Below are 23325 nucleotides of genomic sequence, written 5' to 3'. Positions count from 1 at the left end.
GCACTAGTTTGCATTCCCACCAGCAGTATAGAAGTGTTCCTTTTTCTCTACATCCTTGCCAGCATCTGTTGTTGTTTGTTTTATTAATGATTGCCATTCTTACTCAGGTTAGGTGTTATCTCAATGTGGTTTTGATTTGCATGTCTCTGATGACCAATAACAACCCAGGAAATTGACTCTGGCGTGCGAAAACTACCTACTAAAAAAAGCCATGAGGCTGAGCACTTTTTCATGTGTCTGTTGGCTGCCCTGTATCTTATTTTGAGAAGTGTCTATTCATGTCATTTGCCCACTTTTTAATGAGGCTGTTTGTTTTTTTCTTTTTGGTGCATTTGAGTTCCTTGTAGATCCTAGATAATAGGCCTTTATCAGATATACAGTTGGAAAATATTTTTTCCCATTCTGTGGGCTGTCTCCCTGCTCTCTTGATGGTTTCTTTTGCTTTGCAAGAGCTTGTTAGTTTGTCTATCTTATTTCTTAAGGTATGGGCATTTAGGGTTCTGAATAGGAATTGGTTGCCAGTTCCAATTTCCATAAGGGTGTCTCCTATGTTTTCTAAGATTCTTATAGTTTGAGGTTTTGTGTTTAGGTCTTTGATCCATTTAGAGTTAATTTTGGTGTATGGTGAGAGGGAGGGGTCCTGTTTCAATCTTCTGCATGTGCTCAGCCAGTTTTTCCACACCATTTACTGAATAGGTTCTCCTTTCCCCAGTGGTTGTTGTTGGAGGTTTTGTCAAAGATGAGTTGGTTGCGAAATTGAGGCTTTTCTTCTGGAATCTCTATCCTGTTCCATTGGTCTATATGCCTGTTCTTGTACCAATATTGGGCTTTGATTACTGTAACCTTGTAGTAAAGTTTAAAGTCTGGAAGTGTGATACCTCCTTTGTTGTTTCTTTTGCTAAGAATTTTTTGCCTTTTCGTGGTCGCTGATGTTTCATATGAATTTCTGTATTGTCATTTCCAGGTCTGTAAAGAATGTTGTTGGTAACTTAATGTGTATTGTGTTGAAGCTGTAGATTGCCTTTGGTAGGATGGACATCTTAACAATGTTGATTCTTCCTATCCATGAGCATGGAATATTTTTCCATTTGTTTGTGTCTTCTTGGATTTCTTTGAGCAGTGTTTTGTAGTGCTCATTATAAAGGTCTTTCACTTCTCTGGTTATGAAGATGCTGAGATATTTCATTTTTTTGGTGACTATTGTGAATGGGAAGGTGCTTTGAACTTGGGTCTCTGCCTGCCTGTTGTTGGTGTGTAGGAATGCAACTGTCTTTTACCCATTTATTTTGTACCCCAAGACTTTGCCAAAGTCTTTTATTAGTACAAGCAGGTTTTTGACAGATTCTCTTGGATGTTCAAGATATGGGATCATATCATCAGCAAAGAGGGATAACTTGACTTCTTCTTTTCATATTTGGATATCCCTGATTTCCTTCTTTTGTCTAATTGCCTGAGCTGGACTTCCAACACAATGTTGGACAAGAGGGATGAGAGTGAGCTGTCTTGTCTTGTTCCAGTTTTCAGGGAAAATGTTTCCAGTTTATGTCTGTTTAGTAATATGTTAGCTATGGGTTTATTGTAAATGGCACTTACTATTTTGAGGTATGTTCTTTCTAGATGTTTGAGGTATATTCCTAGGTATTTGAGGGTTTTTATCAAGAAGGGATGTTGGATTTTATCAAAAGTTCTTTCTGCATCTAATCATGTGATATAATCATGTGATTCTTATTTTTACATCTGTTGATGTATTTAATTACGCTTATGGTCTTGCAAATATTGAACCAGCCCTGCATCCTGGGGAGGAAGTCTACTTGGTCATGGTGGATGATTTTTGATTTTGTGTTTTTGGATCTGATTTGCTAGAATCTTGTTGAGGATTTTTGCATCTATGTTCAAAAGGGATATTGACCTGTAATTTTCTTTTTTTTTTTTTGGATCTTTACCTGGTTTGGGTATCAGTGTGATGTTAGCTTTGTAAAATGACTTGGGGAGAATTCCATCCATCTCAAGTGCTTGGAATACTTTCAATAGGATTGGTATTAGCTACTCCTTGTACATTTTGTAGAATTCTGCTAGAAAGCCATCTGGTTCATGGCTTTTTTTTTTGTAGGTAGTTTTCGCATGCCAGAGTCAATTTCCTGGGTTGGTCTATTTAGTGTCTCAATGTCTTCTTGTTTCAGCCCGGGGAGGTTGTGTGTTGTCAGAAAGACCTTCATCTCATTTAGGTTATCAAATTTGTTTCCATATAGGTGTACATAGTAATTTCTGATAATTTTTTGTATTTCTTCAGAGTCAGTTGTGAATTGATCTTTTGTATTTATGATTGTGTTTATTTGGACTTTTTCTCTCTTTTTCTGGTTATTCTGGCTAGGGATTCATCAATTTTGTTAATTATTTCAAAGAATCAGCTTTTTGTTTTGTTGATGTTTTCTATGATATTTTTGTCTTCTATGTCCTGTATTTGGGCTCGTATTTTGGTGATTTGGATTCTTCTGCTAAAGTTGGGATTTTTGTGGTCTTCTCTTTCCAGTTCCCTTAGGTGATTTGTTAGGTTCTCCACTTGTGATCTTTTTGTTTTCTTGATGTGTGCTCGTAGAGATATAAACTCCCCTCTTAGAACTGATTTCATGGCATCCCACAGGTTTTGGTAAGATGTTTCTTCATTTTCTTTTGTTTCCAGGAATCTTTTAATTTCTGTTTTGATTTCAGTGTTGACAAGGTAGTTGCTCAGCATCATTCTGTTTAGTGTCCATGTCTTTGTGGGCTTTGGAGAAATTTTGTTTTGTTGATATTTATTTCTATTTATCTGTGGCCTGAGAAAGTGCATGGCAATGTTTCAACCTTATGGAATTTGTTTATGCTTTATTTATGGCCGAGGATAGATGTGATCAATTTTGGAGTAAATTCCATGTTGTGATGAGTAGAATGTATATTCTGTATTTGTTGGGTGGAATATTCTGTAGGTATCTATTAAGTCTATTTGGTCAAGTGTCAAGTTTAGGTTCTGGATCTCCTTTTTGATATTTTGTCTCAAATATCTATCTAGGGCTGTTAGTGGGATACTCAAGTCCCCTGCTATAATAGTGTTAGAGTCAATATCTTTTTTTAGTTTGCTTAGTAGTTGCCTTATAAATGCTGATGCTCCTGTGTTGGATGCATATATGTTTAGGATGCATATTTCTTATTGATGAATTGAAGCTTTTTATCATTATGGATATCCTTTTGCATATTTTTAAAATTTTTCGTAGCTTAAAGTTTGCTTTTCTGATATATATATATATTTTGAGTTGGAGTCTCACTCAGTCGCCCAGACTGGAGTGCAGTGGCCGCTCCCAGCCACCGCAGCCTCACCTGCTGGGCTCCGGCGATCCTTCTACTTCAGCCTTCTGAGTAGCTGGAATTACAGGCATGCACTACCACACCCGGCTGATTTTTTGATTTATTGTAGAGATGAGGTCTCACTGCCCAGGTGGGTCTCGAACCCGCGGGCTCAGGCAATCCACTCACCTCAGCCTCCCAAAGGCGCGGGATTACAGGCTGAGCCACCAAGCCTGGCTTGTCTGATATTAACATTGCAACATCTGCCTTCTTTTGTGATCTATTTGCCTAGAAACTCATTTTCCATCCTTTAACTTGGAGTTTGTGTGCATCCCTTGTAGTGACGTGAGTCTCCTGGATGTAGCAAATAATTGGGTCATGGTTTCTTATCCAGTTTGCCATTCTGTGTCTTTTCAGTGATGCATTTAGTCCATTCACATTCAGGTTAATTATTTAAATGTGATTGTTTATCCCTGTCATGAGGTTATTATAAAGTTTTTTCTTTGCTTGTTTTCTTTTGGCTTTAGGGTTGTTGTATGCGTGTGTTTTCAAGTTTCTTATTACACTGTATTCTCTGTTGATTTTGTGCTCTGCTGTTCTCTTGGAAAGTATGTGGTCATTCTTTTTTTTCTTTCTTCTGTGCTTAATACCTTTTTAAGTGTCTCCTGTAGAGCTGGTCTGGAACCTGCATAATCTCTTAGGGACTGGATATCTGGAAAGGATTTTAATTCTTTATCACTGAGGAAGCTGAGCTTGGCTGGATAGGAAGTTCATGGTTGAAATTATTTATCTTTGAGGACTTTGAATATAGGGTTCCAGTTCCTTCTTGCTTGTAGTGTTTCTGCCGACAGGTCTGCTGCTATTCTGATTGGTTTTCCTTGGTAGGTAGTCTGACCTTTCTCTCTTGCTACCTTTAGGATTTTTTTCTTTTGTGCCTACTTTGTATAGGCAAATTACTATGTGTCTAGGGGTTGGCCTTCTCTTTTGTCTTGTCAGGCTTCTCTGTATCTCTTGTGCCTGGCTGGTCACATCTCTGGTGAGATGGACAAAGTTTTCTTGGATTACCTCCTGGAAAACTTGCTCCAAGTTGTTCTCCATTTCTCTTTCTTCTTCTGGGATACCAATCAGATATAGGTTCAGCCTCTTGATATAATTGCATATCTCTTATAGGCTTTGTTCTTTCTTTCTGAGTCTTCTTTCTATGTTTTTTACAGATTGGGTTAATTCCATGTTCTGGTCTTCAAGTTCTGAGATTCTTTCTTCAGCTAGATTCATTCTGCTTTCCATGCTTGTCATCTTATTATTTATTTCTTGGATGAAATTTTTTATTGCCAAAATCTCTGTTACAAGTTCTTTCAGTGTTGCATCTTGTCTTTCTTGAGTTTTATTTACTCTTTCCATCCATTCCCTAATCCCTGTCATATTTTGAGGCCATTTGTTGGTGACTTCCATTGTTTGAACACCAAGGCTTGATTTTTCAGGAGCTTTGTCTTTGGTACACTTGAAATTGCCTGTGGTCTTACTTTGATTTTTCCTCACTTGTGACAGATCTCTTGTTTTTCTTTTTATTTCTGTTATTCAGTGTCAGTGGGAGAGGCTTTCCTTTCTGATATTTGCTCAGTCCTCTATTCTTCCCTACTCCAGGCTCTGGATTTGTTCTATTTTGAAATAGAATGGTGGGTAGAAAACTTTGTTGTCTCTTGTAGTTTTTGAAAGTCTACTAAAGTAGGGGATGGGGTGCTAGGATTCAGAAACTACTTGCAAATTACAATGTTCACTTATTGTGGTATGTGTTTCCTGAGACTCACTCCCCACCACCACTCTATATGACAATGCAAAGCAGAAACCAATGGAAAAAACAACTGAACACACACAGACACAGACATACACACACACCCAAAACAAACTGGAATAACAACAAAGTGTAACAAAATTCCTAGCACAAATTGAATAGAGTGATGTAACACATTACTAGCACAAAGTAAAGAGAGTGTAAAACAGAAAGATGGGGAAAAAAAAGGAATTCGGATCAAACTCTCACACATATATTGACAAACACCTTAAATTATAAAAAATGAAAATAAAAAACGCAGAAGAACAAAAGAGCAAAAACAAACTAATAACAACAACATTGACAGATGAATACTCAATCATTCATATACACACATAAACAGAAAAAGACAAATAAAAGAAGAAAGAAACTGAAAAAGAAAAAAAATTGGGGGGGATGCAGATCAAGCCCTCACATACACATTCATGCACAAAGTAAAAATATTTTAAAAATGGATAAACTAACAAAGAATTTTAATAAATTTTAAAAAAATTAAAATTAAAAATTAAAAAAAACCCTGCCCTCTTGTGGCAGGTTCTTTAATTGTTCCTCTAATCAGGTCTCTCCTTCAGAGCCACCTCTTTCACTCTCTCCTCAGTGTCCAGAGCAGGGAAGAAGGAGGGGCAGTGAAGGTGGGTGGGGCTGCAGTCCTCCCATTCCACTCTCATATGGTCAGGGAGATCTCCTCCCGTGGGAAGATACAGGGTTGTACTTGCAGGGGTGCCCCAGCCAGGTCTATCCTGGAATGGAGTTCTCCTATTGTGACTGACGTCCAGGCTCTGCTGAGGTTTGTCCCTCTCAGATGTGGTTCAGCTATGTGGGTCTGACGTTCAGAAGATTGCTGGGGAGGAGGGGGTTTAGGTCAGCCCTGGACTCACCACTTATCTCTTTGGAGTCCTTCCTCGTCCTTTTCTGGTCACACCCTTTGTGTTAGAGCTGGATCAGGGTAGGGGGTGGGTCTCCTGGAACTCAGCACTTGTCAGCTCCCTCCAAAGTTTGTGGTTTGAAGATATTCCCTCTGGGTCATGATCAGTCCCTGAGTAGTTGATCCGCCAGTCACAGAGATCGGGTTTGTTGCTCGTGGTGAGCAAGTCCGAGCACTTTCCTGCCCCCCCTTCAAGATGGTGGTGGGTTGCCTCTCTTGTCCTCTTCTGTGGAACTTTGCCTCTGGACTCCCTCCACAGCCCCTGTTTCCAGTGCCCTGCCAGGCGCTGAAGTGGTGAGGCAAAGCCTGGAGCTTCAGTCTCCCTTGCAAATGGTGAGGGAGAGCCTGGGGTGACAGTCTCTCCCCTCCACTTTTCACAGAAAAACTTCTGTCCCTTAAAAAAATGGCACTGGGCTTCTGCGACCTCAGAAGTGCCAGGGACCAAGCAGAGAAGCTGCAGCACCAGCTAATTGCACCAGGGGCCTGGCCACTTGCTCTCGAGCCCCCACTTAGACAGTCTCTCCCAGCATTTTCTTCCCAGCGAGGGTTTTGTTGATAAAGAGAGAGCGAGAGAGAGAGAGAGAGAAAGAAAAAGAAAATGGCACTCAGCTTCTGCGTCCAGGGAATTGCCAAAGTCCAAGCCTAGCAGCTGTGGCACCAGCTGCTGCACCAGGAGAGCCCTGGTCGCTGGCTCCCTAGCCCTTGCTGAGTCAGTCCCTCACACACCTACTTTCTCACCAGTACATACACAAAATTTTCCATATACTCACTCGTTCACACCAGGACTCGTATAATCCGACTGACTTGGCTGCCATCTTCCCCCTGCCTCCCCAGAAATTGTGTTTTCTATTTAAAAATAATAACACTATTCCCAAGTCTTTCTTTTTCTAGCTGTTCCCATCCCAATCCAGTATTCAGCATGTTACCTTATACATGTACTCAAAAAAAATTGTAGATTGTATGATTTTTAGTAGGGCTACCACTCATCACAAAGAATAGTATATTCTCAGATATCTAGGTTTTTAACTTCAACATGGCCTTGATTTTGAATTATGTAGCAGTTATAAATGATCTTTAGAATATGCATTAAATATCTCTTAATTGCTATGATTATACAATATTAAATAAAGTATATTATAACAGTGGATTTGGATATTTATTATTTTTCTACTAGGCTTATTATTTAGGGGAAAATGACTGTCGTTAGGACCTCTCATCTTAGAAAACACTGTAGGATGGTCTATTATTCTAGCAACATATCTATCTCGAGTTTTGGAAATAATGTGTTATGGAGTAATTTAGGATGATCTAACTACTTGTCTGTCAGATAAAGGAGTACTGTGACTAGGGAAAAGGATCCCATTTGTCTTGAGTACAGTGACAAAAAGCTACTTATTTCACAAAAGACACTACTTTTCTTTTCAGGTGTAACTGTGTGGAACCACATAATCCCAGCAATGATACATTGAAGGAATGGAAGGAGTCCAATATTTCTGCCTCGGACATAATTTGGGAGAATCTAACTGTCTCAGTAAGTAAAACATTGAAAAATAAGTCATATTTTGAGTACTACTACTGTAAGAGCTCTTATTGACATTTTGAATCAATCATTGCCACCAAGGTAAATTTTTTGAATATATAATATTATAAAAGTGATAGTTTAATTTTAATTTCATTCATTTCAGATATTCATCAGTAAACTAGGGTTATATTTTATTATTAAATTAAAGATTTTCTAATAGGTAGTAGGCTTGAATTGCTCTAAAAGCCCACATATACAGCGTGATATAACTGAGATGAACTGAAAGTACATTAAACCTGAGTGGTGTTGACCTAAATGAAACCATATGGCAGAATTAAGTCTGCCTTCTGTGTAAAGAACCCAGAATGCTTTTACTTTACTCTGTAATACTGCTCCAGCTGTTCATAATATGCTGAGGGGGAGGGGATGTTTTTAATATTTTAGTGTTAATACTAAAGTCTTTGCAAAGAACAAATGTCACTTTTCTTAAAATTGTGGCATGTCTTTCAACAAGACTTTCTTGCTTCCATTTTATTATTATCTCCCACTCAAGAAAGGGAGTATTTTTCACCTATAACAGTTAAATCCTGGACCTTTGTTTTATTTTCTTTGGCCTTTCTCTATTTTGTGATTTCTTTTTTTTCTTATAGCTGCATTTCTTAATTTTCCTTAATCTGTTATAATGCTTGTGCACCTCTTTTCCCAGCTATATTTGCATTCTTTACTTCCATTCTACAAAATCTTGTAACTTGAAAAAGTGTCCTGCTTTTAATAAATATTAAATCTGACTATCCCTAGTGTCTTTTTTATCCCTTCCAGTTGCAAACATTATAGTCCAAAGTGATGTCACTATACCTATCTGTATAAGATCACATTTTATTGTAAAAATCAGTACAAAACAATATGAGTTCTAGTTCATTTGATCAAATTAGTAAGTGGTCCAATGAGAGGCACATAGAAATCTTTTTGTTGTCATAATCTGTTGCCTATTTTCTCAATTTCCCCCATTATATGTGTACTGTTGAATTGAAATGAAATTGCTTACTCTTTGTTTAAAATTGTACTTTATCTATGTTTTACTATCTTTAGTCTTTCCCTAGTCCTTTACTCTAGAATAAATCAACATTTATTCTTGTTTTATTTTGTTATTGTTAATGTTTATTCTGTTTTATCTGTTTTGCCCAGAAAAATAACATTGCCAGGCTGCTTCTACTCAGAAAGCTATTTAAATTGAACAATAAAAGAATTGATAAGCTGATCAAGAAAGAATGCTATAGTTATTCAATATTTAGACACGGGAGTATGGTGGATCCATTTAGTAGTGGGTCTTCTATCTATATTCCCCTTTTGTAAACTATATCATGTCTAAAAAGCCCCTTTTTTATTTCTTTTATCTATATGTACCCTTGAATAGGAAAGTGCAAATTATCACATCTCTAAATTATTTAACATAACTTTTATGTGTTTTATATTCCCTGAATAATTTAATACTAAATAATAACATTCTATGTGTTAGTAAATCCTGAATATTTGAAGATTCTAACAGACAGACTTTCAGCACAGTTCATCTAGCTAGCCAAGAGTTAGAAATGAAAAGTTTTAGGGTCAAGCAGAGCGCAGTGAAAAATATTTTGCAATCAAAGCAAATATAGCATTGCAGGGTTATTCCGCCCCCCCTGCTTTGGTCTTTTTTTTTAACGTTCTGTACTAGGTGTTAACATTCAGGCAGAAATTTTCATATTATTTTTTCATTAGTTAAAAGCAGTTTTTGCAATGGATAATTGCTAATCTTGACCAGAAATAACCCTTATCGCCAAAGGGAATGGCATATAATAAAAATCTTGTAATTTTTAAGTCAAAGAAGACGATTAAAATTTTTTTCTTAATTGCTATGTTGTTGTTTTTTTCAGTACAATCATACCACCATCAAAAAATTTTATTAATAAAGCACTAAGCTAGTGGTTATTATAATTAATTTTGTTCAAATGGTGATATCACATTTAGCTTGCATATTATTTATTTGGCAGATCTTGTATTGTTTATTGAGTTGTTATATATCTCATGAATTGTAATTTATATTTTGTCAACTCTGCAATGGCAAATAACTTAAGCTTTCTTTGATTCTCCCAAACTGCTATATGCATAGTAGGTGCTAAGTATTTAATAAATACTTAATGACTTTCATAAGATAGTTTCATCTTATTATTTAATGCAAAATTTATGGCCAGCTAGAATACTTTGATTTCTTTTTCTATAAATATTTAATCAGTATCTCAAAATCAGCCTTTATTAGAAATCTTTAGGCAAGGTTCAAAATATTCACAAGCAGTTAATTGACATTTGCATAAGAATTGTTTCAGTGCCTGAATGACAGATTTAACTTGTACATATATAAGGGGCAAGGCACTAATGTTAACTTTAATTTCTTGTGTTCTCAAACTTAAATTTACCAACTTATAGAATTATTGAACTTTAGAATGTGTTTGAAGAGTAATTAGTAGAAATCAGTTTGTCAACAAGCATTTTTTGAGTACCCATTGTAAGTGAAAACATATGTTAGACTCAAAAGAAGAGAGCAGAATTTGGATTTGGCTTTTACTTCTAAATTTCAGGACTTATTCTGTATGTGTATTTGAGCTTGCGCGTGCTCATGTGTGTGTGTGTGTGTGTTGAGGATACAATTAGTATAAACCTGCAAATAAATGTTGAATTTAGTAGGCCACGATTTTTATTTTTATTTATTTGTTTGTTTGTTTATTGAAAGCAGGATTTATTGAGAAGACAGAAAACTCCCACAGTGGGAGGGGACCGGAGGGGGTTGCCCGATTTTTATTTTTTTAAATTAGCATCCTGTTTCTTCCAAGGGAAAGAAAAATTAAATGACATTTTCAATTTTGTTTTGAATTAAAGTAACTAGGCAGGCCATTGGCAATTTATTATAGAGTATAAGACAGTTACTCTTTAAATTGCATCTGTGTTCTTAAGAATTGAGAACAATGAGACCTAGCTGAATCCAAGGAATACTTAGAAGACATTTTAAAAATTTTATTTATTTTTAATGATCTATTTTAAATATGTGGGGTACAAATCAGGGTTAGGTATACAAATGTTCTTTATACAGGTAACCTTGTTGATGAAGTGTTCCCCACCCCCCGTAGTTTCCCACTACTGCAAATCCCAAATCCTGCCCCTGCCCTCCCCTGGCAGGTATGACGGAGGATGCTCACAAATCTATAGATGATATATTTATCATAGAACTTGTAGCTCTTTGTATTTATCTATGCTGCTTACTCATTACGTTGCTTAGAAATTACTAGCATCTCTGGACAAGTGCAAGACAAGCGGCTGAAAAACACAAGGATTCATTTTTGTAATTTTATTTTTACAGAGTTTTGAGAGAAGAAAAATTAAAGGTATAATTAAGTTCTAGGGGATTTTTCTGTGATTTTTCAGTTAGCCAAGTTATTGTGCTCTGTATTAGCTTAACATGGATAATTGGAATTCAGCTTTAGCTATCAAGGAAGGTATTTGCAGTAAGTTAGAAAAGGGAGCAGATTCTTTTGACATACTTTTAGAAATACTAACTATATTTCTCAATGACCTTAGTCTTAGGGTAACTAGCTTCTCCAAATAGATTTTACTAGCTGTTTTCAAATGACTATGTAGCTATTTGTGATTTATTCTAGAATCTTTTGAAGGATATTTATTTTCTTCCATACAAGAATTCTAGGGGTTGAGATCTGATTCATTAGGCAGACACTGGGTTGGTGATCAATCTATCAATCTGTGGTTTTCTTAAAGATCTCTCTGTACAATTCAATTTCTCTTCAGTTAGACTATCTCAAGGATTAATGAGGCCACTAGATCATTTAAATCATTATATTCTAGTTTTGAAAATGTAAAAAACTTTAGTAACCTAATTTCTAATTAAATAAGAGAAACAAAATAGTTCAAAATATTTTTGTCTTTCAAAATATTTAATATTTAAAATACTCAGTTTTTCTTTTTGACTTTGCTGCCACCTCATGGCTAAGGCTGTAATTAGAGATGAGTTTCCAAAAGCTTATACAGTACAGGAATAAACCAAGCATGAAGAAATCATAGTAAATATGAACTTTGTCTTGCTCATGTAGTAATTTTGTCTCATTTGTTCTTTAATCCAAGTTCAGTAGTCCTGTCTTTGACTCACAATTTCATTTCAGTGATTATAGGTCATAGTTTTCTGTTGACTTTCTCATATTTCTTGGTAGCTTTTGCGCTAGACAGTTCTACAAGAGCATTGTTCTTTAATATGCAATAATATTCCCACCACAGAAATTGTTTATATCGCAGCTGCCACCCAGCAGCGGGTAAGACTACAACAAATTATTTAACCTGTCTATGCGTCAGTTTCCTCAAACATTAAGTGGAAATAATAACATCTACCTATTTTATTGAATTGGTGTGAAAAATAATTAAAATGATGTATTTAAATGGCTTGGCATATTGTCACTATCAAATATGTTATATTTGCTGGGCACAGTGGCTCACACCTGTGATCCCAGCAATTTGGGTGGCTGAGACGAGATGTCTGCCTGAGCCCATGGGTTCAAGACCAGCCTGGGCAACTTGGTGAGATCTCATCTTAATAGTAAATCAAAATATTAGCTGGGCATGGTGGCACATACCTATAGTTCCAGCTACTTTGAAGACTGAGGCAGAAGGAACACTGAGTCCAGCAGTCAAGGCTGCAGTAACTGTGAGCATGCCACTGTACTCCAGCCTGGGTGACAGAGTGAGACTCCAACTAAAAAAAAAAGCCATGTTTTCAATAAATGAGGTATTAGGAACTTAGAGATACTAATATATATATATACACACACATACATATATATTTTTATATATACATAAATTAGTATGTAATTAGTTTTACAGATTTAAAGGTAAAATTTAAAAGTGGTTCATGTCCAATTTTTACATACTATAAAACTTTGCCATAAGTATAAAGCTTCAGCATCTCAATAACAATTGATCAGAAGGTAGTCCTTTTCTGAAAGAAATGTGTTCGGTTTTGTCTTAATAGCTCCATTTGTTTTACTTCCTCTGGCAGGAATGCAAATCATTGCATGGAGAGTATGTTGGACGAGCCTGTGGCCATGATCATCCATATGTTCCAGATGTATTATTTTGGTCAGTGATCCTGTTCTTTTCCACAGTTACTCTGTCAGCCACGCTGAAGCAGTTCAAAACTAGCCGATATTTTCCAACCAAGGTACTTAGAATGTAATTTTCCTGATTTAGATGTAAACCAACATACAGCATGAAATCCTATGTATTTTAGGACAAAAGTGAAGTTGATGTAATCACAGGAGCCACTGAAAGGCTTTTGTGTGAGTACTGCCAGGTTAGGGGTGGGGTAATCTGAGAGGGCTGAAGAGAAAGCATTTTGTGATGCAGGTACCCAGGAGTGCACACACACTGCAGGCTTTCTCCTAATTGCAAACCATACAGACCAACTCCCACTATCCCACTGACATTTTTGGAAATTCATGGCACACACTACATTACTGATTGTCACTTTCTTGCCCAGTGAGCAGTGGGAACTATTCCAGCCTGATAGATACCTTGGAGGAACCTGTGTTAATTCTCTAATTGGGAAAGTCCTTGCAAGACTCACTGGAACATTATTCTCTTTTTCAGTTTTCTAAAGTGTCAGTCCCTCCCCCTAGTTCGCCACGTTTGCATCTGCATATTTGGAAAGGAAAGTAAACAGAGAAACAGCTTAGTTCAATATTTAACACTGCAAAGTAACACCTATAATGTCTGATTCCGCCAAAAAAAGAAAAGAAAAGAAACAAGAAAACAAGCTTTTTAGGGATGAGCTATAGATTATAATCAAAATTCCACTCTGGAAACTGTTTCAAGAACCGTTTCTTTCAAAGAGGGCTTCATTTTTGTCACCTTTTCCTTCTCTAAGATGGAAAATTCTTTTATTTCTTCCAAAAACTCTGATTTAAAAAAATTCTTTGTAAATTGAAACAATAATCTTAAGCATTTGTGTATGTTTGTGTGTATATCATAAGGCATCCTAAAAGAAACCAGATCTTGTTGATAATTGTATGAGGATATTTGCTCAAAATTGGCTTTATAAATGAGAAATGGATTTAAAAATTGGCTTACATAGAATAAGTTTTAAATTTGCCCACTCTGTTGTGTATGTTCCCAACTGCCATACTTATATCCTAGATAAACTAGCTAAAACATTATGCTTCTTTGATAAAAATAATTTTATTTTATAGTGCTTCAGGTTTATCATATTAAAACATTACCTGTGTGAAAAGGAGCCCTAAAATTCAGCTAAATTCTGGCCATGCCATCTTATACTGTGTTCTAAATATTCACACTTTGGGTTCATGATAAGCTTAGACTTTTAAATAAATATTGAAAACAGCACATCCACCATATAGCTATTCCATAATGCCTCATTATGGAAAGTTGGGTGTGTACCAATCTTAACGACAGTGATACATAAATATATATCCAGGTTCTGACAGAGCTAATGGTAATCTTATAATATGCATAAATTATAATATTATGATATGTCATAAAGTGTTTTTAAAAATCTGACTCTAGATTATGTTTCTGAATATTCCTTAATATTTATAGCTCCTTCAAGTGATAAATGTTTTCATTATTTTTAGGTTCGATCCATAGTGAGTGACTTTGCTGTCTTTCTTACAATTCTGTGTATGGTTTTAATTGACTATGCCATTGGGATCCCATCTCCAAAGCTACAAGTACCAAGTGTTTTCAAGGTGAATTTATCACAGCACTCTCTCTCTTTCTGTCTCTCTCTCTCTCTAGCTCTCTAGGACTAATCTTCATTTAAATGATCTCTATATCCTTAGTACTTGGGATCTTCATGAAAATATGAAGAATATAGGTTAATAGAGCAGTAAATAAAATACACACAGCATGAATAGAATTTTGGTCTAATATTTTAAAATAAAGAATCATAAAACATAAAGATTGCTTGAAAAAATTTCCTGTCAACTATCCAGTTGAAATATCTATATACAACATTCCTAAAAGATAAGGAAACATTTCTAAACTAAGGGAGATACACTATCTTGATGCAGTATTGCACAGTTGATAAGGCTTGCAAAATGATAAAAAGAGATCTAGAATAGAATTCTGACCATGTTACTAATGAGATACATGTTCAGTATTATCCGAAATTTTGGGGACCGGAAGTGTCTGGGATTTCAATTTTTCAAAATTTGCAATACTTGTAGATATATAATGAGATATCTTGGAGATGGTACACAAGTCTAAACACAAAATTCACTTATGTTTCATATACACCTTATACACATAGCCTGAAAGTAATTTATGCAATATGTTTGATAATATGTGTGACCTACCACATGAGGTCAGTTGTAGAATTTTTCACTTGTGAGTCATGTCAGTGCTCAGAAAGGTTCAGATTTCAAAGCATTTCCGATTTCAGGTGTCCAGCTTAGGGTTGCCCATCCTGTATGGGACATTGGACCAGTTATTAATCCCCTCTAAACCTCTATTTTCTCATTTGTCAAACAAGGCTTGAGGCTTTCTCATAGGGCTGTTGATGGAATGACTTCCTTTAAAACTCATCTCAGGCATCAGCCATGCTTGGAACCCTTCCCTGAACCTCTGATGTGACCTAGAGTTTTTTTTTTTTTTTCATTTTCCTGCAACAGCCTGTGCACACATTAAAAATAAGTTACAATATCACAGTGAAAACATTCTCTTTATATGTCTGTCTCTGATTCTAAACTGAAAGAAGGCTCTGATGTATTTATCTTTGTATCTTAGTTCTAACACAGTGCTAATTGACATGCTATTTGTAAATGTAAATAAATCTACCATTACTTTATTTAATATAGGTATTGATTAAGAACACAGATTTTTGAGTCAGAATTCAAACCCCATTCCTACCACTTACTGGCTTCGGTACCTTGGGCAATTTATTTGATCGCTTTTTGCCTCAGTTTTCTTATCTGTATCATTTTCTTTAGGGTGTTATGAAGAAAAAAATGAATTACATTTTTAAAAATAAAATATTTAAAGCACTTAGAATAGTACCTGCCACTTTATAAGTGCTTTATGTGGATTATTATTAATTATAACTCACATAGTTCATCAGTTTATAAACAGGGCTTTCCTAGCAGCATCTGTAAGACTTAATTTGATTTGCTATACATTAATCCAGTTAATAACTATGTAACTTCTATTACTTTTTACAGCCCACCAGAGATGATCGTGGCTGGTTTGTTACACCCTTAGGTCCAAATCCATGGTGGACAGTAATAGCTGCTATTATTCCAGCTTTGCTTTGTACTATTCTAATTTTTATGGATCAACAAATTACAGCTGTCATCATCAATAGAAAAGAGCATAAGCTAAAGGTATAACATTCATTTTAACATTCATTTTAATCTAGATCATTCTGATTTAACTACTATCAGTTCATTAGACCTTGACTATATCTGTATTCACTTGTACAGTGAAATATTAAAATAATGTTTTTAGATTCATAATTTTTATTGTCTTACAAGATACTTTGTACTACAGTGAGATAAGAATTTATTTGTTTATAGCATTTGGCTGAGCTCTAAAATCTGAGATTTCACCTTCAGAGCTTAAAATTTAAAATATTGTCAGAGTTCTAACTTTAGCAAGGCTACAACCTTACCAACTTGTCTTACATCTGGAATTTCTTTATATCTTTATTTGACCTAAAGTAGGTCTATTGCATTGAATTCATTATTGGAAAAAATATATCTTCAACTATTTTTCATTTTTTAAAATTACTATTCTGTCTACCTATAACAACAAAACCCAGTCACAAATGCTATAGTTTGTGACATATTTGGGTCTTACTGCAAATTTCAATAACTTATTTTTATAAAGAGAGTAACTAAATATGGATTTATCTTACTTATATTATGACCCACATTCTGCAATTGTGAATAAGTAAAGTTGTTGACTGATATGCATTTGTCTGAGATATGTAATGTGAACACTGCCACTTACAGGAATATGTTAAGTAAAAATCAATGAAATCATAGAATGGTTGAAAATAATCTGAATCAAACCTTGTAAAAACATGTACAATCTTGTTTTGTTCTGGTGTCATAGGGAAATTGCCAGCTATTTTCACATACCTTCTAAGCCGTAGGAAGAAAAAAATCATTTGTCAGAGCAACAGAAATCATGCTTTATGGGATGTTATAACTATGTTCAAAAGATGAAAAAAAATCTCTGATTAAACTCGTTGATTTGGTATAATAACATAAATGTAATAAATCACATTTATTTGTAATAAGTATTACTAAAAAAGAATCGTGTGTATATATTGGAGAGACTGTAAGTACATCTTAAAACAAAGGACGTTGTTCATTCTCTTTTGGAAAGTAACTTATGAGTCTTCAAAACCTTTTTTAAAAAGAGTTCATTCTGCTGGGCATCTTGGCTCATGCCTTCTGCAAAAGCAAATATCATCATGATTTTATTATTGAAGTTGCATAGTTAAATAGATCTATAAAACAAGTTTAAGTACTTTATGTTGAATATTGTGTTACTCTGCTACTCTCTAAGAAGGAGGAAACATTTTCTTAGACATTAATTATAATTTTAAAACTGAAATCATCTCTATTTTTATGATTATAAGCTAATATAGAAAAGTTAAAAGACAAAACTGAAAAACATTATAATTTTATTACCTAAAGGCAACACTGTTTGCATTTTAACATATACCCCAATATATTTTTTCATACTGTATATACTGCTTGTATTTTATGTAAGAATATTATCATGGTAATCATCCCATATCAACAATAGGAAATGGAATTATCATTTTTAATGGCTGCATATGTCTCATTAAATGACACATGTTTTAAATTGAACTAAAAACTCCAATTTTAGGAAGAAAATAAGCCATATAATCATTGTTTACCTCTCAAAGAAATTTTTTTTTAGCTTTTATAATTAGGCAGAAATTCTAGTGATTTAACTAAAAATTATCTTGTATAAAGGTTATAAACTGATTCAGGTACCATTTTGCCTCAATATTAATTCAAATTATGTTCAAACAAAATATGTAGGTAAAAGAAAATTTGCACAGGAGATATTACCATTTGGCCCATTCTGTATTCGTGCTCTTTCTAGGTCTCTCAACTATGTGAATCACATGTCACCTGGTCTTGCTCCTTGTTCTTCATGAGCCCATATAGGCCCTTGACATTCACAACCTTTCCAAAGCTCCATCTTAACAAATACATGACTTTCTCCCTTTACATCTAGTGCAAATAACGAAAATGTAGTGAAGTATTCTTTGAGTGGCCCTTTTAAGTACTTACATTTGTAGAATTAAATGCAGACCTAAAGCATTTGATATTTTTTGTCACTGAAATAAACTTGAGGCTATGTTACTAAACCATTTTTATTGTACAAATAAATATGTAGTCAAAATTTCATATTTTTGTCCCTTAACACCTTGGATTTAGTAAATGATAGAACAAATCTGGATTCATCATAAACTCTGCTATATTGCCGCAAGTAGAATAATCAGTCTGTTCTTGGCCATTGTGAATCGCCACTCTCTCTTTCTCCTTGGATATGGATAATTTCTAGAAGGTTTCTTCTAGTAAAGACATATTTTATCTACATTGAAAATTTTGGGGGCTGATAGCCCTTGCCTCCTATAAATCTCAGTAGAAATGTGGTCTGATATTACTGGTTTTCCTGTTAACAACAACAAAATCAGCTTCTCAAAACATTATTTACTCAGAGTAGCAGTTTGTTCCATAGGTGTTCTTCCTGCCTGTTGCTTCACTGAAATGTTTGTAAACACTCCCTGGCTTTGGATAGTACCACATTTTTACTAAAACTGTATTTCTTGAATATATTCCCAGGCCATAAGTTAATCTCTTGCGAAACCATTTTCAGTTTTTACTAATTTTCTTTTCTCACTTGAAGACTCATTGTTGCCTTGGTTAGAGTATTCTCTGAAGTTGTTTAATTAACCATTTTTTTTGTTTCTGTATCAAGCACCTGGCAGACGCTACATCATGAATCTAACTCTACATCATATATCCAAGTCAATTCAGAATTCTTCATTTTATTCTTTATCTCTACCAAACTTAGATTTTATATTTTCGCTTTCTTTATCTCCATTGCCAGAACTAGTAGTTGGTTTTCTTTTAGACTATGTCTCTCCTACCAATAAAAATGTTTTATCATTTCATGAATGTTACTATGTACACAATAAAACTGTGTTGCATGTCATGGGCTAGGCCCAACTCACTAGCTTAGTGGCTTACTACTCCATGAGTATGAGGGAACTCAAAATAAGCAAAACTCCAACTCATTGCACCTCATCATCCTTTGAGTGGCTCAAGAGTAAATGAAGTTATAAATGTAAAAGTTTGAGAATGTAAGATATCATATATATTATATAGAGATATATACATGTAAATTCATGCTCTCTGTAGCATTTTGTTTGTTTTTTCTTCTTTAAAGAAGTGGAATAAGTGTAGGTTAACTGAATCACTTTAAAAACAGTAAAAATATCTGCTTTTTTAAAAAAGCACATTCTCTAAAAGTGAAAAGAAAGCAAGATATTATCTTGCAGAAAAGAAAGTTTCTGTTAAGTTACAACTCTGGGCTTTTCTACATGTTTCTGTAGACAGTTCAAGCTTCTTTTGACATCATTTTTAATAAACAGCAATACAATCCTGGATCACTTGAGTAAATGAATGCATTTGCAACATTCATTTGGCACCACATTCTCTTGATGATTATGGCATTTGATATGTTCTTTTTTGCCCTCTTTGTCAGCCTGGTTCTTCATGTCAATCTATAGTCTTTTATGTGGTTAACTTGACAGATGCAGGAAATTGCTGCCAAGCTTTGAAATGAATTTTTTCAGCAGTGGCATCTGGGTATCAGATGGTCCTCTTGGCTGGCCTCTTGTCTTGCTGCATGTTGGTTTTAGTGGGGTCTGGTGTAGCATCACCTGTTGCTATGCTCCCTTTTCCTCCCATATGTCCATTTCCTGTGATTCATGGATGAATGTGAGAATAAAAGCTCTAGTTCTGTCTTTATTTGAGAAAAAATCTACAGAAATATGTTAGAAGGTTCAGAGTTCTCTCTCTGACAAAGGGATACTTCCCATTGGCTGGCATGCCTGTCAGCTAATAATTTGGTTATAAAGACCAAGTTTTTAAAGACATTTTAAATGAAAGCCAAAAGAATGCTGATTAATTAGTGGAAGTGCCAGAACCGCTTTATTTCTTTGATTTGTGTTAAATCAAGATGCTCCCATTCCTGTACAACATCATCATGGGAAATTTATGTTTTTCTTTTTAGTGTATATTTATTACATTATAAAACTGGCTTTCTAAATTTAAAAAGGACATTATTTTTCTGAAAAAAGTCCACTTCCTGCAGTTCAGAATATCACTGTTTACATTTGTATTATCTTTTAAAAACATTCAATAAGAGGTATAAGGAAATCACTGTCATGACGAAGGCTTCCCTCATATTATTAAGCTGTAGTGAACATGAACCCTGAGAAAGTCTAGGCATACTCAAAAGCATAAGCTCAACTCTCAAGGCCCTCGGTCTTCTGCCCTCCTCTGACATTGGTCTCGCAACCACCACCACCTCTTACATCTTCCATTCTCTTTTAGCAGTACCACAACTGTGCAAAACACCTCCACAGGGTACTGTCTACATTGTACTTCCTCAGGGACAGGAACTCAAGTAGTTGGTCCTTCACTGTTGCATATCCTTCTCATCCTGGAGTTGCTAGGACAAAATACTTCTCAAATTGCTTAAGATGTTGTCTTTTGAAGAGACCAAAATTTAAGTTTTATTTTATGGAACCACATCTTCAAAAATGTTTTGCATTTTGCATTATGGCTCTTGGGAAGTTTCTTCACATGCCTTTTTGATTATGCTGACACCAGGATATGTCTTTTTCTACTCTCCAGCTCTTACAAATGAAATTCTTTCCTGAGTTACTTGAAAATAAAAGTTTCCAGAGTCATATACATCAGGGAAATGAGTTTAGACATTTTGGTGAACTGTAGCATTGCCCAAACTAAGCTGACCCAATGAATTGGTGACAAAAATGGGAAGAAAAGGTCCTTAGGTAGATATCTTCCATTTTCTCTTCACTATCTTCTATTGCACTTTTATAATTTGACAGGGATAAGTAGAAATAAAAGAAAGCACAACTGACTTTAACAATCTTTTCTTAATAAGAAAACAATTAGCAAAACAAAATATAGAAGACACTACCATGACAAAAATGGAACACTCCGTAAGTTTCACACTCCAGTCTATATGAGTTTTCATATTAACTAAAACTACTTAAAGTTTGATAAAACTGCCTCTAGGAAAGCCAAAACTATTCTTCTAGAAGAATTGGTAATTTCTGCTCATGATCATAACAAATTTAACTACTGTATTTAGTTTAATATTACTCTTTTAACTTTATTCCTGAGATGTTTTAATGATGCATATTTTATTTTTTTTAAAGTCAATCTGTAACTTTTATTGATTGCTTATCAAATGCCAGTGATTGTACTAAAAAACTATGGGAAATATGGAGCAACTATATGATAAGTTATCTCAAGAAATATAGTTTTATGGAGGAGTCTTGAATCAAATGAGTAAAAAATAAAAACATTATTGTTTAACTGCTAGAATTTAGTATTACCTAACATTTACTAGGCACTTACTATAGAGCAAATTTTATTCTAAACTATTAGCAAAATTATATAATTTAATTCTAACAACCCTATGAGGTGCTTTCTACTATCATCAGCATCATTTTTTCTGATAGGGAAAAGGAGGTGCAAGAGATTAAGCGATTTGCTCAAGGTAATTGAGTGAGCCTTCATTTATTTCCATGCTGGAACATAAAATAGGCCAAGCCTTTGGCTACCCCTGAGGCTTTACACTTTCAATTTCTACAGGATGTGAAGGGAGAGGTTAACAGTGTTCTTCCCCATCTTTGATTCTCTTATCAAGGAGACCTCACCTGATCAACCTTTCCAACCAACAAAGCAATCTTCACATACCCCATTGCACAAATTTTTTCTCTTTTACATTTCCTGCCTGGTCCTAGGAAGCACTTAAGTATGCAACACCATGTCAGTGTTAATGGAGTGGAATCACAGAGGAGACAGAAAGTACAAAAACTATCATTTTTAAAGAGAGGCTGGATTTTTGTAGTGCTGAAACTGAAACAAATGAGAACAAGATAGCACTATATTAAGATAAAAATACATATAAACATATAGGACATTTAGGCTGCATGATATAGTTCTTCTCAGTAAAAGTCACCCATTGAGACAAAAAAAGATACTTACTAAACTGAGTGTTTAAAAAGGGTTTATCTCCAGGAGAACTGATATGAAGGGCCTCTTGGGTATTGTCAGGAAGTGGTTTCTATTCATAATCCTTAACTCTGTTGTTGACACAGTTTCTATTCTTTCTTTCTTTCTTTTTTAACAGAAAGGTTGTGGGTACCATCTGGATCTATTAATGGTAGCTGTCATGCTCGGTGTGTGCTCCATCATGGGCCTGCCATGGTTTGTGGCTGCCACAGTCCTCTCCATCACTCATGTCAATAGCCTAAAACTGGAATCAGAATGTTCAGCTCCAGGAGAACAACCCAAATTTCTTGGCATTCGGGAGCAAAGAGTTACTGGACTTATGATTTTCATTCTTATGGGTTCATCAGTCTTTATGACCAGTATTCTAAAGGTAATGAAATCTGCTTTTATAAATCTGAGAGAAGGCAGAATATATTTATCATTGTTTTAAAAGTTTCATTTGAATCTAAGACATAAATTTATAAATATTGTATGGTGTGTGATAAAACTAATGAATTTTTTAAAACATTTTACATAATTCTTCTTAACCTAAGGGAGAGAAATTATGTTTTATATTTTAGAACCCCTAAATACATAAAAATGTTGTCTGGCAAAGTAAAATTTGATGTGCAAATCATCACAATAATTTTGTACTGGTGATCAAGCTATGGGAAAATTCACTTATTTCTGACTGACTTGACCTGAATTCTATACAATGTAAAGTCTCGATTTTCTGATCAGTGGACAGATATATCAGCATTAATGTTACTTACTATAAGATAGAGATGCAGAGATGAGCACAGTCCTGGTCATGGTCACATATGCAGCTTTGTATCTGAAATGATCCACTACTGCATGGACATCATCATTGCATGTACTTATTTTTTTCACACAATAGTTGAAATTCATTTTGAAGAGTTTAAAGAATAATTATTTTGTCAGATATTTCCAAGGTATATTAATTTTGTTATAAATTATAACTCATTTTAGTTGTTTATCATTTGAAATTTTTAATTAAATTATTTAATCATTCACACAATTCTATTTGCATTTAATCATTGACACAGGTGCATTTGAAAAGAATTGATTCCTATGTTGTATAAGTAATTATCTTATGGACATAGGATGCTAGTGGACTGTTCCAATAAAAAAAATTAAACAATCCACATTTAAAATTATCTGGCATAATGTAGAAATGGCATTTCAGTGTTAGTTTCATTCTTGGTTTTTGTTTGTTTGTTTGTTTGTTTGTTTGGTTGAGTTGGAGTCTCACTCGGTAGCCCAGGCTGGAGTGCAGTGGCAGCTCCCGGCCCCCGCAGCC

General features: G+C 34.8%; 1 protein-coding gene across 1 annotated transcript in view; it reads left to right on the top strand.

Annotated features, from left to right (window-relative positions):
- Positions 1–7499: 7499 nt before the first annotated feature.
- Positions 7500–23325, top strand: part of SLC4A10 (solute carrier family 4 member 10) — a gene marked incomplete at its 5' end in the record, with an annotated part of 44188 nt that continues 28362 nt past the window's right edge. Inside the window, 5 exons of the mRNA XM_021707953.1 lie at positions 7500–7605; positions 12686–12847; positions 14277–14390; positions 15861–16022; positions 22144–22395. Coding sequence (XP_021563628.1) covers positions 7500–7605; positions 12686–12847; positions 14277–14390; positions 15861–16022; positions 22144–22395 — 796 coding nt within the window. The remainder of the gene's footprint in view (positions 7606–12685; positions 12848–14276; positions 14391–15860; positions 16023–22143; positions 22396–23325) is intronic.

This window comes from Carlito syrichta, unplaced genomic scaffold, assembly GCF_000164805.1.
Source record: "Carlito syrichta isolate Samal-C Ts95f unplaced genomic scaffold, Tarsius_syrichta-2.0.1 Scaffold128021, whole genome shotgun sequence".
In the NCBI taxonomy this organism is placed as follows: Eukaryota; Metazoa; Chordata; class Mammalia; order Primates; family Tarsiidae; genus Carlito; species Carlito syrichta.
The sequence above is the reverse complement of the archived record's forward strand: the minus strand, read 5'-3'. Positions and strand labels throughout refer to the sequence as shown.